At 40.5% G+C, this 19,181-nt stretch overlaps 1 protein-coding gene across 3 annotated transcripts in view; it reads left to right on the top strand.

Moving 5' to 3' along the window:
• The window catches only part of IQGAP2 (IQ motif containing GTPase activating protein 2), a 211,485-nt gene that overhangs the window by 188,497 nt on the left and 3,807 nt on the right, over positions 1 to 19,181 (top strand). For all 3 annotated transcript variants that reach the window (XM_061620404.1, XM_061620395.1, XM_061620414.1), the window contains 8 exons: positions 1,848 to 1,980; positions 9,589 to 9,691; positions 11,303 to 11,444; positions 13,527 to 13,614; positions 16,320 to 16,532; positions 17,097 to 17,257; positions 18,714 to 18,854; positions 19,059 to 19,167. In XM_061620404.1, the coding sequence (XP_061476388.1) occupies positions 1,848 to 1,980; positions 9,589 to 9,691; positions 11,303 to 11,444; positions 13,527 to 13,614; positions 16,320 to 16,532; positions 17,097 to 17,257; positions 18,714 to 18,854; positions 19,059 to 19,167 (1,090 nt within the window). The remainder of the gene's footprint in view (positions 1 to 1,847; positions 1,981 to 9,588; positions 9,692 to 11,302; positions 11,445 to 13,526; positions 13,615 to 16,319; positions 16,533 to 17,096; positions 17,258 to 18,713; positions 18,855 to 19,058; positions 19,168 to 19,181) is intronic.

Genomic DNA, 19,181 nt, shown 5'->3' with positions numbered 1-19,181 from the left:
GATGATCCAGGCAAAGCCTGCTTGCAGCCATAGGGCAACCAAACCCTTGCCTGAGCCCGGGGCTGCCCTGTGCCAGACCCCAGCTCAGGCTACACCCTGAAGATGTGTAAGGGGTCCAACCCGCATCACCGCCCCCCGGAGCCCTGAAACTCCAAGCGGATGAGGCACGTTGGCCCCAAAGGTGGCCCGTGTTCTGCCCCTGGGCCGTATAGCCCTGAGCTGCAGGCCCCCAGACTGCCAATCACCCCCAAAGGTGTCACCTAGCTGCCCTTTCCCTTTTAACCTTTTCCCTGCACTTCCTTGACCAGTGACCATTAACATGTTAAGCCAAAACAGACCAATCAGCCTATTGACCCCAAAGGCACCCATGCTAACCCTTGACCTTTCCCCCCTACCACAGTGTGGAGTAGGCAAAAGAGACCTGCCAGCAAAGCGAGGCAGGCAGGCCAAAAATTCCTAGTCGGCCCCGTAGCGACCAAATGAATCACAATGCAGCAGAGGGAGGGTTGGGCGGGCGCCGCCAAAATTCAAAGGAGGGTGGGAGACTGGCGGAGCGGCCTTAAATGGCCTTCAGCAGCCCCGCCTCCTATTGTGTGTCACGCAGGCGCGCCAGCACGCTGCGTGCACACACACATCCCCCACGATGGCGGCCTAGGCTTCGGCTGTGGCCGCAAACTCGCCCCTTAGCCCGGCAGGTACCGGGCACGGAACGGGAATCTGAATCTGAGGGTTCGAGAAAAAAACAAATTCGATCCTGCAAGCCTGAAGTTTGCCCAGTGCTCCTGCAGATAATACTACAGACCCTCTTTCATATTTGCAAAGATGATTGCCATTGTTGATCTGGATGATCAACTTTTAATAACTATTGCATTGCAATCACATACTTGAAAGACCTATCAGGCAGTATTTTTCCTTAGTTAAATTATAACAAGGAAAACCAATATCAGTGTTATGTTAAAATAACCACTTTATATCTCACATATGCATTGACACCTTCATTGGTCGGCTCGAACTGGATGTTGTCATGGTAGAAGGGGAGAGGCCCCCTATTCCCCCCCCCAAATCTCCAGAGCATTGGAGGATCCTCCAGATTAGCATGGGAGTAGTAATATGGGCTGTGGAGGGTAAATGGAATTGATAAAAATCAACCTGCCTCCTTCCACTGTAGTCCAATGACATCTGGAGGGCACCACATTTTCTACCCTGGATTATTGGATTACCTCTGGATTATTGAAGTACTAGTTCCTCTCTATTCAGCACTGGTTAGTCCTCATCTTGAGTACTGTGTACAGTTCTGGATAGCACACTTTAAGAAGGATGCAGACAAACTGGAATGGGTTCAGAGGAGGGCAACAAGGAAGATCAGGGGCTGGAAACAAATCCCTGTGAAATAAGACTGAAAGAACTGGGCATGTTTAGTCTTGAGAAGAGAAGACTGAGGGGATATATGATTTCACTCTTCAAGTACTTGAAAGGTTTTCACACAGTAGAGGGCCAGGATCTCTTCTTGATCATCCTAGAGTGCAAGACATGCAATAACAGGCTAATGTTACAGGAAGCCAGATTTCAGTTGAACATCAGGAAAAACTTCCTAACTGTTAGAGCAGTACAACAATGGAACCAATTACCCAGGGAGGTGGTGAGCTCTCTAACACTGGGGGCATTCAAGAGGCAGCTGGACAGCCACCTGTCAGGTATGCTTTAATTTGGATTCCTGCATTTCCCAGGAGGTTGGACTCAGTGGCCTTATGGGCCCCTTCCAGCTCTACTATTCTACGATTCTGATTACAACACTGGTATTTTTAAAACTTGTTTTATGAAATTACCCTTTTCTTTTTCCTCCTTAGGAATTTTTTTCAAGCAGCCTGTGTAGTTCCTGAACCTGAAGAAAAATTCAACATTGATGAATACTCTGATATGGTAACACTTAGCAAGCCAGTTATATACATCTCTATTGAAGAAATTATCAACACACATTCAGTAAGTGCATACAAAGGAGAAGCAGAAAGCATTGAAATAGTACCTATTAAATCTGGGTTGTTACTGGGAATAAACACATCTAATTGGAAATAAACACCCCTCAAAAGCTTAATGGGGTTTGAATAAATATATATTAGTATTGGTGAGGTTGTAATTTCTACTCTGCCTTATTAATCCAACTTTAAGAGTATTTAATAGCCCTGTATATGGTGAATTTTGGGGTTTTTTCTCAGTATCTGGGAAAAATGCCTTTCGGATGTTGCAAATACTAGTAATATTACCACCCCTTTCATTTTCGGAAAGGTTGCAGAAATTTCCTTCACTTCTATTAATAAATCCTTGTGCGTTTGATTGCATAATTCATCCCAGTCCTTGATGTAAAAACTGACATTTTCTTTGGGAAAAAAAGATGAAAAGACATTTTTTACTAATCCTATTTTGAACTCCGATTGCATCATGTAAATTGACTATTTAGAGTAACACTGGTGATCCATGAATTGATTGTGTTGGGTAAGAAACCAATAAATTGCAGGAATAACACTTTTTAAACATGATTTGCAACACCTTCATCTTGTTCTATACTTTATAGTCCTTTCAAAGGACCTACATAATAAGGTAACTCCTAAAATCAGTTTGTCTAAAAAACATTTATTATTTAAAACCACAGCCCAGTGTTCATACTTCTTTCATATATCATCATTTATTTTATTTAAATGTTTGTCCTTTCCCTCCTTTCAAAGCAGACTAGGGCAGAAAGCAATAAAACAGCAAAACGATACAATTCTCCAGTGGGCACCAGGACACCCCCAAGTGGGTATTGTGTTCCTTGCTAGTGCTTGAGGCAGGAAAGAGTTAACACTCCAAAACGACCGTTAATGCGGCCCCTTCCACGGAGTGCTAGTTCGTTTTCCTGCCTCGCTTGAGCAGTACTGATTTTCGCCTTGCTCTTCAGTCTGGCCGAGTTATATCTTTATCTTTTTCTCTATTTATGTTATTTATTAGCAGTTAATGTTCACTTAACTCTACGGTATGGGTATCAGATAGAATTTCAGGCTACGCCTCCAAACAGATTTCTCCCGTCACCTGTGTCGGCACATCCCGAGAAGCGCAGGCTACTACAACAGGCAATACAACATCTATTGCAGATAGCAGCCATAGAACCGGTTCAGCAGCACCAGAAATTTCAAGGGGTTTATTCTATTCTCTTTCTTGTGCCCAAAAAAGGAAACAATTGGAGAGCGGTACTCGATCTAAAATTTCTCAACAGATTTGTCAGATACCGGAAATTTCGCATGGAAACATTGGTGTCCATAAAAGAAGCTATTCAGCCTCGAGACTTCCTAGCTTCCATAGATCTAACCAAAGCATATTTACATGTGCCAATCCATCCGCAGCACCGCAAGTTCCTCCTCTTCGTTTACAACAATCAATACTATCAGTACAGGGCAATGCCCTTTGGCTTGGCGTCAGCGCCGAGGGTCTTCACAAAAATTATGGTGACCCTTGTTGCGCATCTCCGTCAACATGGGTTGAATCTTTACCCATATTTAGACGACATTCTGATTCGTTCACACACAGCACAGTCAGCTTATCAGGACATTCACACCATACTAGCAGTTCTCCATGATCACGGATTCTTAGTCAACATCCCCAAGAGTCATTTGTTCCCTCAACAACGTTTACAGCATTTGGGAGCAATGATAGATACGGAACTGGAGACAATTTCTCTTTCGGAAGACAAAGTTCAAAAGATAAAGTTGGCTGTTCAACCATTGTTAGCGAAGCCTGCAGAGGACTTGATGGTCTTAGCACGGGTTTTAGGCATGCTTGTTTCCTCTATCCAAGTTACGCCATGGGCCAGGTTTCATGTTCATCCTCTACAATGGACACTGTTACCATACCAGTGGCAGATAGCACATTCCATGCATCTCCAGGTTCCTCTGACGTTATGACTGAGAACTGCTCTTCATTGGTGGACAAAGGATTGCAATCTACGCAGAGGACTTTCCTTAAAGGACCCACCACGGGAGACTGTCACATCAGATGCGAGTCTCCAGGGGTGGGGAGCTCACTGCAGAGGTCAAATCCTGCAGGGATCTTGATCCCCTCATGAATCAAACCAAAGCATCAACTTACTCGAACTTCAGGCAGCACGGTTGGCGCTGCAACATTTTGTGCCTTTATTCCATCTCAAACATGTGCTGCTGACAACAGACAACACCTGTGTGAAAGTGTTCATAAATCGTCAAGGAGGGACGAAGTCACTGGTTCTTCATCAGGAGGCATCTCTACTAATTTCCTGGGCAGAGCACACGCTACAATCATTGACAGCGGAATATATAAAGGGAGTAGAGAATGTCCAAGTGGACTGGTTAAGCAGACAGGAGATGTTGCCGGGAGAGTGGCAGTTGCACAAAGATGTGTTCAAATAGATATGCAGAAGGTTCGGAAGGATGGATGTGGACCTTTTCACTTCAGATGTCAATCATCAACTGAAGAGGTATTACACTCACTATCCATCTCTCAGAGCAGAGGGTGTAGATGCCCTAAATTCTCCTTGGCCGAAGGCAACACTGTATCTCTTCCCTCCTTTTCCATTGCTCTCTCGGGTAATAAAAAGGTAAGGATGGAGACGGCCAATGTTGTTCTACTAGCAGCAGATTGGCCAAGGAGGCCATGGTTCTCAGAGCTAGTCAACCTATCTGTCGAGCCCCCATGGCGTCTGCCTCTTCGACCAGATTTGCTGCTACAAGGACCGCTTCGTCACCCCGATCTCCAATGGTTGAGCTTAACCGCATGGAAATTGAGCGGGGCAAACTGCTGAGGGCTGGATTACCAACAGAAGTGATAACCACAATATTGGCATCTAGAAGACAGTCCACAATAAGAAGCTACCAGTATACCTGGGCGGCCTTTTTGAAATGGTGTAATAGGAATCATGTTACACCTAGGAAGTCGGGAATTGCAGAAGTGTTATCCTTTTTAAATGCTGGTTTGAAGAATGGGTTGAGACCCAATACTTTGAGGCGACAAGCATCTGCGTTGTCCACAGTCCTGTCTAAGTCTTCTTATGCATCACTGGGAGCTCATCCCTATATGAAACAATTTCTAAGAGGGGCTTCACTATTGTCAGCACCTGTTCATCATCGCTTTCCAACATGGAATCTTCACAAGGTCTTGGCAGCTCTTCAAAAACCGCCATTTGAACCATTGAAAACGTCTATGTTACGAATACTTTCCTTCAAAGTATTATTTCTCATAGCAATAACATCAGCTAGATGAGTATCTGAACTTGGAGCTCTCTCGGTGGCAAAACATCTATGTATCTTCCATACTGACAGAGTCATTTTGAGAACAGATTCTACTTTCATTCCAAAAGTTAATTCAGCCTTTCACTGTCAGCAGGAAATAGTATTGCCAACATTTTGTCCTTCGCCAAAGCATCCTCTAGAACACGCTTGGCATTCATTGGATGTGAGGAGAGCACTTAAAGTATATATAAATAGGACTAGGCCAATAAGGCAAACTGATTCTTTGTTTGTTTCTTACCACCCAACTACTCTCGGTAAAAAGGTGTCCTCCTCTACTTTGGCGAGATGGATTAAGGGCTGCATTGCCTTAGCATATAGTTCTCTCAACATACCATTACCTTCAGGCATCATGGCTCATTCCACTAGAGCAGCAGCTGCCACTGCAGCTTATTCAACAAATGCATCTCTTCAAGAAATATGTAGAGCGGCCACTTGGGCAAACCCTAACACTTTTACTAAACATATAAAATAGATATTTATGCTTCAGCTGAAGCAGCCTTTGGGAGGCGAGTTATTCAGCAGGTCCTGAGTGATCATTGAACATTTATATACCCACCCAATCAATACGTCAGCTCTGGAACATCCCACTTGGGGGTGTCCTGGTGCCCACTGGAGAAGGAACTGTTTTACTCACCAGAAAGGTGTTTCTCAGTGGGCGCCAGGACACCGCCAAGGCCCACCCTGGGATACACACGACAGGAAACATGATAATAAAACGGGTGGACACTGAAGAGTCTATGATCACTCCTCTCCCATGTATCATTCAGTGGAGTTGGCAGTCGCTCTGAGTAGAGACTGTATAGTTGTTTTTTACAACTTAAGTGTACAATGTATGTTTTCATGATAATTACAGTTAATGTTGTCACAGTTTTTTACATATGTATAAGTTTATATTTTAAGCTTGGCCAGACGGCGAACTAGCACTCCGTGGGAGGGGCCGCATTAACGGTCGTTTTGGAGTGTTAACTCTTTCCTGCCTCAAGCACTAGCAAGGAACACAATACCCACTTGGGGGTGTCCTGGCGCCCATTGAGAAACACCTTTCTGGTGAGTAAAACGGTTCCTTCTTTTTTAAAATTAAAATTACAACTATAACTAACTTGCACAGAGTGCAACCATGTAGTGGATATTCTGTTTTTCAATTGTGGCACATTGAAGAATGAGTAAGTTATATAGACTAATCTGCAACTCACGCTTGGCCATTAATGTGTATATTATAAACCTTCCCTCCTTGACTTTTTGAAGACTATAGAATTAAAATTTTAACCATATGTTTAGGTTATCAGATAACACTTATACAATAGTACTCTACACAGCTGCTTTTTATTCCTCTTAAATTTTTTTTATAATGCTTTTCATTATACAGCCACAAAAGTGGCTGTATATTATAGCCAGCATGGATTTTTCACATTCCACCATGTTAAATTGAAAATACCCCAATACTGTTCTGCTGCTTCCCATAAGCTCATTTCAAAACAACATCTTACAAAACGTATAATCGAACTCAAAAATGCTTGTTTACCAACCCTCTAAGTTTTCATGGTGATACACAAAAAACTCAGAGAGAATCTAGAGTTCAAAGTCTAAAATAGAGTAAAATAATCCAGACCCCGTTGGACTTTTTTCTATGAGTGCTCTTCTCATTTCTTGAAATTAATTAAAAATCAGCTATGTTCACAGAGTATCTGTAATCCTATTACTGACCTTGCCCCATACTCATCTTCTACAATTTTAAAGTTAAAAAAATGCAAAAATGATTTTAATTAATTTTTTTAAAGTAACATTGGAGTCTATGATAAGCACAGGCACGCTCTGTAAGAACCAACTGTTCAGTGTTCTAAAAGCCAGACTAACAGCTGTTTGGCTTGGCTAATCAGGGGGCTAAACCCACACCAGACTCTTACTCCACTTTAAACAGTCATGGCTTCCCCCAGAGAATCTTGGGAAGTGTAGTTTGTGAAGGGTGCTGAGAGTTGTTAGGAGACTCCTATTCCCCTGTCAGAGCTCCAGCAGCCAGAGTTTAAAAATCAGCCCCCTTCCCAGAGAATTCTGGTGACTATAGTTCTGTGAGAGGAATAGGGCATCTCCTAATAACTCTCACACTCTTCACAAACTATACTTCCCAGGATTTTCTAGGGGATGACTCTTTAAAGTGGAATAAATATCTGGTGTGGCTGTGGCCAGGGACAGCTTTAGTTCAAATTTGGGTGGGAATTTGTCTACATGTGTCTGCTGTAGAACAAAAAGGTGAGGGAAACCCTGAAAAATGATGATACTGTTAATAATGTTTTCCATTTGGAAAGGAAAGGGGCTTTCCCTCTGCCCAGTGCCCACCCACCCAATCGCCTCCCCTCCCCCTCCCCTTCCTCTCTCCCCTCACGGTCCAATACACTTCCTGTGTAGCTTGGAAGAATTTGGTAATAGGTACCTCTGAGCATATCCTGGGAGACTGGAACGAATCCTGCATTACCCTCATAGTTCCCACTTCTTATGTCTGTCATGTGTGTTTCTCAACTTGTACGAAGACAATGTCAGTTGGTCCTTGTCAGAGTACCGTTAGCAGGAAGGTGTCATAACCAAGGAGGAAGCGGCTGCTAGATGTTATTGCTTTAAAATTGTAGGTATTCATAGTGTGTAATGTCTGTGCATAGAAAAAGCAAATCCTGGAAAATCCTAAGCAACATCAGTGGGTTAACTATTATTGTAATCTGGATTTGTTTTGTGAGAAAAATGGAAGGTGTGGGAACAGGCAGGCTAATTGCGGGAAATCCATTTGTGTGGTTATAACTTATCTGTGAATCAACATATATTTCAAGTATGATTTTTTATGACCTTGTGAAGAACCACTTCTTAGTTGAGCAGCCACAGCTACAGCACTAAATTGTTAGTTCTAAGAATCTGAGGTATTTCCTGTGATGATAGTGCTAATAATTGCTGACTGTAGGAAAAACATGGGTAAAAAGTTAACAGAGAAACTTTGCTAAAGGCACTGTGTTGAGATCATTGTTTTATTGCTTTCATAAATAAAAAGAATATTAAATTATAGCTGCCTTGACCAATCTTAGCTCTTTCAGAATATTTGTAAGGACTTATCAGTTGTTTCCTGAAACTACCTAAAATACGTAATATTTCTGCAATTACTTATTTAGAGCCTTGCAAATACTTAAGCAGTTAACTCCTTTTGGTGACCTTTTTGGATAATTCTGTTGGCTTTGGTATGAAAAGCAAGTGGTAGCCTGTGCCAAATAGAATAGCTAGACAAAGGCTCTTTGATCCAGCAGAAGCTTCTGTGAGTGGGAGGCAGTGACAGCTGGTGGCTCCATGTCAGTGGGGCAGTGGAATCTGCTCCAGATTTTAGTCCAAATTTTCAAGGAGCTGTCTAACATGCTGACATGGAGCCACCAGCCATAACTGGTAGGAAGGGAAAGGGAGACAGTTTTTCCAAATTTCCTCTTTCTCCTTTTGCCCTTCATACTTTTTCCTACACTGTGCTGGGGTGTCTCCAGAACCTCCAGAGCAGGTTCAGTGGGGTACAGAGGAAAAGGAATTGGGAATCTTCCATTGTTTGCTCCCTTCTCTTTCTGTTCTGAGAAAATCCTTGTCACAAGCCTTCTGTGAAAGTAAGGGCAGTGTTGGATACGACAAAAATGTGGGTCCATTAATGTTCTCCAGAATGAAACAGAAGGTACACTGTGGGTATACTGCAGTATGGAAAAGTATTAAAATGTTGTCCTTTTTAAAAAATGTACTCTGCAAAGCAAACACATGGAAGTAGTTCTTTGAGGGTTTTTTAACACATAACACTTCATATCATTTTTATGTTATGTTTTATCTTAATATAAGAGAAGCTTACAGAGAACTGGTGTAAGATTACTTGCCTTTTAAGTACTCTGTCTCTTCTATCTTGTGTGCAAATTCTTCACATGCTTTAGTTTTTTCATGTAAGTATAGACTTTTGGCTACACCAGTGGGTTGAAGTAAATATAAAGGAAATATACAGGAAATTGCAATCCCACTGCAATTGATATAGAGTGTGTGTGTGTGGACTAAATGGGATATTTTACCCCCAACAATGGTAGCACATGATTTTTACATAGTATTACACCAATGGAACGATCATAGTCATATGGCACACACACACATACACATACACACAGATGTATCATGTATTATTCATACACTCCCTTTTTGTCTTTTGCATTTTAGTTCTGTCATAATGTAAGTGTGAGTTAATGTTAGCATATGGAAACGTGTCAGATTTTTTCAACATTTTCAACAAGGGCAATTTTATTTACAGCTATTGCTTGAGCATCAGGATGCCATTGCTCCTGACCATAATGATGTCTTAAATGAGATCCTGCAAGGTCTGGGAGAAGTTCCTCATGTGGAGACATTCCTTGGTAAGCTAACAAAACAAAAATGTAGTTGAAAGACTAGACCTGACTTGTAGATAGATGTAAAATAGAATTAGGCACTGAACTAGATGATGGTTTTGGTTTATGCACATCTTTGGATGTTGCTTTTTGGGGGGAGGGGGTTGTAGAATGGAGGCAGTAGAATTTGATACACATTTTTTTTAAATCATGTTTTTGTTCTGTGAAGCCATGCTGTGGCTTTTTAGTGCCCTGATGCCAGTGCAACAATTTTCACAGTGTGTTTTGTTGCTGCCTTAACTGATTTCCCCTGTTCTGAGAGTACAAATTTCTACTTACTTGTACAGGTGTAGCCTGATCTGGGCTTCTCTCTTCTTCCTCCCTTCATCTATGCACCAGAATGAATGAATAATGGATTAAGGTGGTGCATATACACTCTTGACTCAGTTGACTTAGCAACTGTTGTTTCTCTTTCCTCCCAATCTCCTTCACTATCTGCCAGGAAAGATGACGGCAACATGTTCTCCTGCTGGTCTGCTGCTGAGAACTCAAAGCTGCTTGCTTGTCCCCTTAACTCTAAGCTCCTCCATTCCAAATTTCCAATTCTAGTTAGGAAGAGGAGCCTTTGAGCTTCTCTCAGTCTTAGAGGTTTAATAAGAGTGTGCCCCCCTCAACTTGCACTACAGTATACAGATTGCAGGAGTGGGACATCCACGAATTATGCTTGTCCTTCTTTCTACCAGGTTGTGATGCTACACCACTTTGAACAATCCCAGTTATTTAAAAATACATATAACGATAATCCATGTATATGACTATGCATGTCTGAATTTGAAAATCAAAACGTTTGTCCCCAGATATGGCCTATTATAAATGTATCCGTGCTCTTTCTAGAGATTAGGTATCAAATATCTATATGGGTTGTTACTTTGGATTTTTAGCTTTACATTATATTGATAAAGAACATAGTATTGAATGGCTTTCACATATATACAATAGCATATCTATGTAGCAAGCAGCAGAGAAAGCCTTGTTCAGTTGTCCACACCAGGTTTTGCACAAGTCCTTGTGGCCCCTGTGGGGAATTCCAAATACCCATTTTTCCATGCTACATCTTTGTGGGAACATCTAAGACACACTGCACAGTCCACCTTCACTTGTGTGAATTGCTGGGATAGTGTAAAGGCCTTTTGTGCTATCGCCACCAAACTCATCAAGAAAGAGTAGAGAGATCAATTGGGAGGACAGAGCAGGAACAGAGTAAAAAAGAGACTAAAGCAAGCAAACAGACTTGTGAGTGCGGAAAGAGAAAAGGAAGTACAAACAGCAGTTTTGGTGAAGTGAGTGCTAAGGCTTGAGAAGAAACTGAGTAATACTGAGATGCAGAGAGCTTAGGGTGTAGAGAAAAGTGGAGGAAAGCCTGTAGGACACAGAAAAGGGGGTTAACATAAAGAGTTTAAAAGAAAACATATTTAAATTCTTCAGTTGCTTTGGTGCAGAATTATTTTTTAATGAGCACCATACGCTTAGCCACGGTTTAAAATTAACCTTTGTTTTTGTTTTTTCCCAACCTTAATCTCTCTTTACACTCTTTGGCATAAAATTAGAAGCATTTACATTTTTTTCTCCCCTCTGCAGGGGAAGGTGCTGTTGATCCCAATGACCCTAACAAGGAAAACACTTTAAGTCAGCTTGTTAAGACAGAAATCTCTCTTTCATTGACCAGAAAATATGATTTACGAGAAGGTGAAGAACAGGACATCAAGAGCCTGATGATGAAGTATGTTTTTATAAACATAGTATTAGTAATGCTTTTGTCAAAATGCAGTGCTATAATTTCTGACTAATTTAACAATTTCTTGTTTTGAGCCATATAAAAACTGTTCATCGTACATGCACCTTAAATAGATCAGTGGAAGTTTTAGCCCAAAATAGGTAAATTATGCTAAGGAAGATTTTGCATTTAAAGCCACAGAGGAAGTTGTATGATAAAGAAGCTTTATGACATTTTTTGAACCCTTGGTTCAAGCACTAAACCCTCAGTAGCACATATTGAAATCAGCGGAGCTTCCATAAAAGTGTATTCAGCAGACTGGATTTAATTGCTAGACAACAAATAGGCAAATAATTTAACTGAGCATTGCCCCAAATATATTTTGAAGCACTGTTTGTACCTTTTTATCAACTGTAACCACATTGTATACTGATGCCTCAAATGCAAATGTTGGGTTTTTATGTTGGTATTTAGATGCATCTTTATAACGGGTTACTCTAGGAAAAACCAAAGAACGCACAGTAACTGTTGCATGATGAGGCTTTATGAAAAAGAATATGTTTAAAAAGCAGGATATAGATTAGACTTCATGGGAAACCAAAGGAAACAGCTGTCTTGAATTGTCCGTTGCTAGAGGAAAATGTCAAGTTATATTAGAAGTACTTCCTTAAAAAAAAAGGGGGGGCAGATATGTTCTGAGTAAATGTGGCCAAAATTAACTTAGACTTGTACTATTATTATTATTATTATTATTATTATTATTATTATTATTATTATTATTATTATTACTACTACTACTACTACTACTACTACTACTACTACTACTAATAATAATAATAATAATAAATTTCATTTTTCAGTCGCCTATCTGTCCGAGCTAACGGACACTCTAGGCGACGTACAACAATATAAAACACATATACAAGTTAAAAAACCACAATCATCCATTCATCTAAAACATCCTTCAATTAATAAATCATAAAAACTAATCCCCCCCAGAAATCCTATAGGCCTGCCTGAATAGCCAGGTCTTTAAGGCTCGGTGAAAACCCAACCCATCAGGGAGGAGGCATGTCGAAGGTCAAAAGGAAGCAAGTTCCAGAGGGTGTTTTTGTTTGCTGCCATTTTACCTGCTGAAGTAGATGCAGTGAGAGCAGAGCTGTCCAGCTGTGCCCCACTTGGTAAAGTCCTAAAGCCTCTAAAGTCTAAACACATACAGTCTATGCTTTAACTGTTATGCATGCATTTTACTGTGGCATTCAATAAAAATATTGATAGAAAATCACAATTAAGTGAGATGCAAAACAGATCAAAATCATAAATTCAGTCTAAACATACAGCAGATAAAACCACAACTAAAACCAGTTCATGCTATGCAGTTGAATGTCGAAGTGAATAAAAATATATTTGCCTGGTTCTAGAATGGGTTAAAGAATCTAAAATGGGTTAAAGAATCTAGAAGCTAAAAGGATGAAACTGAGGATATCATACTTTGGACACATAATGAGAAGACATGATTCACTAGAAAAGGCAATAATGCTGGGAAGAACAGAAGGGGGTAGAAAAAGAGGAAGGCCAAACAAGAGATGGATTGATTCCATAAAGGAAGCCACAGACAAACTTACAAGATCTGAACAGGGTGGTCATGACGGATGCTGTTGGAGGTCACTGATTCATAGGGTTCCCATAAGTCATAATCTACTTGAAGGTACATAACAAGAAGAATGGGTTAATAATACTACTGACACTCCATTCATAAAATAGTACAGAGTATTGCCATCAAGAACAATGTTTGGGATTGTTTCTGTTTTTGTATTAAACTGTTGAGTAGCATCTAATGTTATGCAAGAAAATTTCCCTGCCCCCTGCAGCCCTCTCCCCAAAAACAATCGGCTCTGAAGGATTTGGGGAACCCTTGGGAGCAGATTTTGGGTGCATGCAGGGGAGAGGAGGGGAAGAGGAAGTCTTAGTTTGCAAGAGGAAATCCATTGTGCAGTCAGATGGGCATCATTGGATGGCGTTGTTTGACATTAAAATGCCTTTCTATAAAATCAGAACTGTTCTGAGTTCTCTAACTTCTCTGTTAAGGACAAAAAGGCTTATTATTGATGTGATACGAGCTCAGCCAGGAGAGACACTTGCAAAAATCTTGGAAACGCCAGCATCTGAATTTCAGGTAACTGATCCCTCTTGTATCTGAGAAGAATAACTTTTGGTTGTATCACTAGTAAGCAGGCCTTAAAACAAACTGTACTTCTGTTTTGGTATCCTTGTAAAATGTTTGAATCACAAGACTTAGGGTTGTATCCAACTAAGTTCTACTTGGAGTATACCCATTGGAATTAATGGACCTAAGTTAGTAATTAATTTCAGTATTACTACTACTCGGAGTATGGCTAATGTTTGATACAACTCTTAAAATCCCGAGAGAGCATTATAAAAACAATTTTACAGTTAAAGGGAAATGCCCTTCCAGTGAGTTAGTGTACGTGCTGAAAAGTATGTACGTGTTACGTATTTTTCCTGTCACATCTCTAACGGACTGGAAGCAGTGTATACGATTCTTCTCCCACCCCCTGCTATTTTATCCTCACAACAACCCTATGAGGTAACTTAGATTTCAAGTGTGACTGGTCCAAGGCCACCCAGCAAGATTTTATCGCTCAGTAAGAATGTGAACCTGTGATCCAACTATCCAGCCATCACTCACTGGGTGTAGATAAAGGTTTTAGGGATAAATTATTTCTAAATGGGCCAGTAATTATTGTAAATAGCTTTTTAAAATATCTCTGCATTCACATGCTTTTCTTGTTGTTGAATGTCTTGTATTTTGGTGATTTCTGAGAGTATTTTTTCCAAATGCTCTTCTGGTTTTACAGCTCAACCCAAGTTGGGGGGAAAACCTAAGGTATCCAGAGCACATTTACTGGCAGGTGCTTGGTCTAACATGTTTAAAATGATATGTTGATGCTTCGCTACTGTTTCAGGAAAATATTCTGATGGACTTCGTTCATGAAAAGAAATAGCTTAAATTTGAGTTTATTTGGTTATGTCACATTATCAAATAACTATCTGGGAAAATGTGGAAACTGCATGGGAATATTTGTGTTTAAAACTTTCACATGCTTTTTGAGGTGATAGTCTTCAAATGTCACTGTAAGAAAGTAAATACACAAAAATGACTTGTGATGCATTTTTGGAATGTTGTATAAGCTGGAAAGAATTTGGAGTGGGATGAAAATATATCTAGAAGACCAGTCATTACAGGAAGGGCTGAAGGAACCTTGGGAGCCAATTCTGTCTGAAAAGCTGGATAAAATTCGTTCGGTAAATAATTTGGGTATGTTTTGCCTAAAGATAAGAAAGCTGAGAGATGATGTGTTGGCAGAAATTCTGATGTCAGAGGGAGAGTGACAATCGTCCATCCTATCTTCTTGAAAATATGACAAGAAGCAATGTATTTAAAATTAGAAGGGAATTTGGATTAACTGTTATGGGAAAGTCCTAACTGCAAGGATATTTTAGAAATAAATAAGTTGCCTGGGGAGATTCTACAATTTCTTGCCATAGAACGTTTCAAGAAAACATTGGAGTAAAACTTGGGTGTAAGGAGTTGTACTGATCATGGTTGGTGAGTTTGTGTACATAGATATTACAGGTGGTATGGACAACAGTGAACTATGCCACACCTGCACAGAAGCAGGAAGAGCATGTGTAATTGTGTAAAGGATATTATAGAGTTGGAAAAGGTTCTGAAGAGGGCAACCAGAATGATCAAGGGGATGGAGCGACTCCCTTACGAGGAAAGGTTGCAGCATTTGGGGCTTTTTAGTTTAGAGAAAAGGCGGGTCAGAGGAGACATGATAGAAGTGTATAAAATTATGCATGGCATTGAGAAAGTGGATAGAGAAAAGTTCTTCTCCCTCTCTCATAATACTAGAACTCGTGGACATTCAAAGAAGCTGAATGTTGGAAGATTCAGGACAGACAAAAGGAAGTACTTCTTTACTCAGCGCATAGTTAAACTATGGAATTTGCTCCCACAAGCTGCAGTAATGGCCACCAGCTTGGATGGCTTTAAAAGAAGATTAGACAAATTCATGGAGGACAGGGCTATCAATGGCTACTAGCCGTGATGGCTGTGCTCTGCCACCCTAGTCAGAGGCGGCATGCTTCTGAAAACCAATTGCCGGAAGCCTCAGGAGGGGAGAGTGTTCTTGCACTCGGGTCCTGCTTGCGGGCTTCCCCCAGGCACCTGGTTGGCCACTGTGAGAACAGGATGGTGGACTAGATGGGCCACTGGCCTGATCCAGCAGGCTCTTCTTATGTTCTTAATTTTAGGATAGTCAGGCCTTCAGCTTTACCTGCTATATCTATACTTGCGCTACACTGCTGTCCATTCCCTGGTTCATTAGACAGAGAAAAAGCCAAAGCAAGGTATCCATGAATGACAGGAGTGGCCATCCAGATGTTGCTGAACTACAACTCTCATCAGCCCTAGCAAGCATCGCCAATGGCCAGGGATGATGAAAGTTGTAGTTCAGTAACATCTTGGAGCCAAAGGTTCCCCACAACTTACGTAGGAGAGACATTCATACTGAAGTGAGTGGGAGTGACCCTGTATTATTATTTTGGTTTGGTTTCTAGTGCACTTACCAAAATGTTGGTTGCTGCCACTGGACTAGACATTATGTATCTTTCAACAAGTAGATTTGCATGTATAGAAAAGAGAAAAACTGTATCTGCAATTCCAAGTAGTGATTTGAAAACAAAAGCTGTCTCATCCATGTTAGAAAAGTTATAACACCTATGAGTTTTATAAATTTATACATAGTTAATGTGCTTCATTTGTATGAAAGTGTAAACTACTTTTTTTCTTAGGAAGCCGAGCACTTAAAAGTAATTGAAAAACGTGCAATTTTGGATTCTAAAACACCAGAAAAAATGAAACACAGTCGATCTATTCTTGAAGAAGGGCAGCTACCACTAGAACAAAAGAAAAGAAAAATCCAGAGGAACCTCCGGACACTGGAACAGGCTGGACTGGTTTCATTTGAAAATAAGTACCAAGAAATCATCAACGAAATAGCAAAGGTAGTGTGAATCATGTTACATTTCTCCAACTATTTCTTCCCATTCATGCTAAAAAGAAAATTATTGAAAATCATTGCAATATATATACTGGAAAAGAACATTCATCACAACATTCCAATTAACTTCACTTAATAAATAGCAGATCTGAGTGTATGAAATCAGTAACAGTGTAAGAGTGATGCCAGTTCTCCACTCTGTTTTGGGCGATTCCACCCTTCCACTGCACCCCTACACAACATAACCCACAATGTACAGTAGCCACTCCCAACTATCTGTAGAGGGTTTGGGAGGGGCTGCAGAGGGAAGAAGGGAAGAGTATATTTGGCTGCTCAAACTGCTTTCCACTTGTACAACATTGGATACAAAACTGTTGCAATTCTTATGATATTCCTCTCATTAGTCAATGGAACTTCTTCAGAACAAGTAGTTTGCTTATAAAAGCATAAATACTAAAGCAGTTTCCCCAGCAACTAAACAAAAAGCTTGACACCTCTGTAGAGGTAAAACCATTACACACGTTTTCCAAATTAAAGATATTACGTAATTAGTGAAAAATTTCTTTAGGATATCAGAAATCAAAGAAGATACAGACAACATCGAAAAGCAGAACTGGTGAAACTCCAGCAGACATTGAATGCACTCAATTCCAAGAAAGCTTTTTATGAAGATCAAATTGATTATTACAACACTTACATCAAAACCTGTTTAGATAACTTGACAAGAAAGTAAGTGAAATATTTTTACTTTTAAAGAAAATTCAGCACTTTAGCATTGCAGGTAGAAAGCTTCATTGTTACCAAGTTGTAAAATTTTCTAAAACCTAAACTGACCCATGCTGATCAGAATATGTACTGGACATTGCACATTTATCTATACATATATATTTATTTCAGTACATTTGTAGCCTGCCCTTCAGCCAAAAAAACCTGCCAAGTTTTTTTTACGCACAATAAATTAAACAAGCCCATGGGCTTACAATATTAAAAAAAGGGGGGGGGAAGGACATAGAGGGAAGTGGGAAAAAGCAAATTCAGGTAACCAGTTCTTTAGATCTTCTAATGACCGGTTGACACAGAAACAGTTGAGGGGTAGGAGGTGTCTGATGGAGCTGGTCTTTCAGCAGAGCTGATGGAACAAACCCTTCGTCTCATCTCTTCCACTGAGGCAGCCTGATGGAATGGCTGCTGCCAGCTGCCAGTTGAGGGAGAAGAGTTCTGATGGCAGAATATTATCTATTTATTAGATTAATACCACCCTTCCTCCCAATAGGAGCCCAGGGCAGCTGAATATTACTGAATATTTGAGTAATCCAACAAAAACTCATTTAATGTAAGACTTTAGATACTTTCAAATAAAAAACTCAAGCTTGAAATAATGAATCTATTCTAGCTGTTTTGATAGTGCTTATCTGTTAGAGCAGGGTGCCTGGAATTGGCTCTCCCATCCCACTCACCACCCAAAAAGAAGTAAGGACTAATAATGCCAACCATCTGTGTGCTAGTGCACGTTTGCTTACTTAAGGTGAGGTGGGGAACCCTCTTCAGCTCAAGGGCCACATTCCCTTCTAGGTAACCTTCTGAGGGACACATGCCAGTGGTGGGTGGGGCCAGAAGCAAAAGTGGGTGGAACTATTGTAAATTTTACCTTTGTACAGTAGGATAGTTTCAACACACACTCACAGACCCCTCTCTGTCCTCCATCCAGACAAGTTACAGGCTTTCTCTTTCAAGGACACATTCCAGCCAGACAAAAAGACGTGTGTATGAAGCAGAGCCAGTGAGGGTGTGTGGCCAAGGGGAGGGTTCTGAGGGCCCAGTACGAAAGAGATGGAGAGCTGCAGTCAGGGCCTTAGGTTCCCCACCTCTGCTCTAAAGGGTGGGACACAGGCAGTTGGACATTCTGCAGTTCCTGACTCTTCCTGGCAGTAGGGGTGACTGATGAAAAATTGTGTGGTGGTATAGGGAGGCAAGATATTACTGCTTCTACTCATGAATATTTTGTTCCAAAACGTGTTCCAACAAAGCCTTATCATATGGTTGCATTTGTTCTTGAAAAAGATTAGGAAGAATATTAGATTAATTGTTCCAAACTTGAACCTAAAAACATCTGCCTTTATTAGGAGAAGGGGGGAAATGCTGTGTGCTTGGGCTAACATCTGCTTACACCTTTCACATTTTACAGAAATTCACGGAGATCAATCAAATTAAATGGAAAACAAGAGGAGAAAGGAAACAAACTTAAGAACATTTCACTGAAGTATACAGCAGCACGGCTACATGAAAAGGGGGTTATACTAGGAATTGATGAACTTCAGCCTAACCAGTAGGTTTTACACTTAGTATTTTCAGGGCATTAGCTCTGCTCATTGCCTATTAAATATTTAACCTAACAATTTTATAACTCCTTATTTAGGTTTTAAATTTTAGAAGTGCTTAATTTGTCTCAGGTGTTTGTGTTTGTAGTTTTTATATCAATAACTCTAGCAAAATTAATTTGCCTTTGTAAATAATTTCTTTCTCTTCTAAGGTTTAAGAATGTGATGTTCGAAATTACACCTGGTGAAGAGGTTGGTGACTTTGATATCAAAGCTAAATTCTTGGGTGTGGAGATGGAAAAGGTACAGCTCCATTTTCAGGTAAATCTTACTGT

The sequence above is a fragment of the Rhineura floridana genome, chromosome 1 (genome assembly GCF_030035675.1).
Source record: "Rhineura floridana isolate rRhiFlo1 chromosome 1, rRhiFlo1.hap2, whole genome shotgun sequence".
NCBI lineage: Eukaryota > Metazoa > Chordata > Lepidosauria > Squamata > Rhineuridae > Rhineura > Rhineura floridana.
Note: the sequence above shows the minus strand (reverse complement) of the source record. Positions and strands in the feature narration are given on the sequence as shown.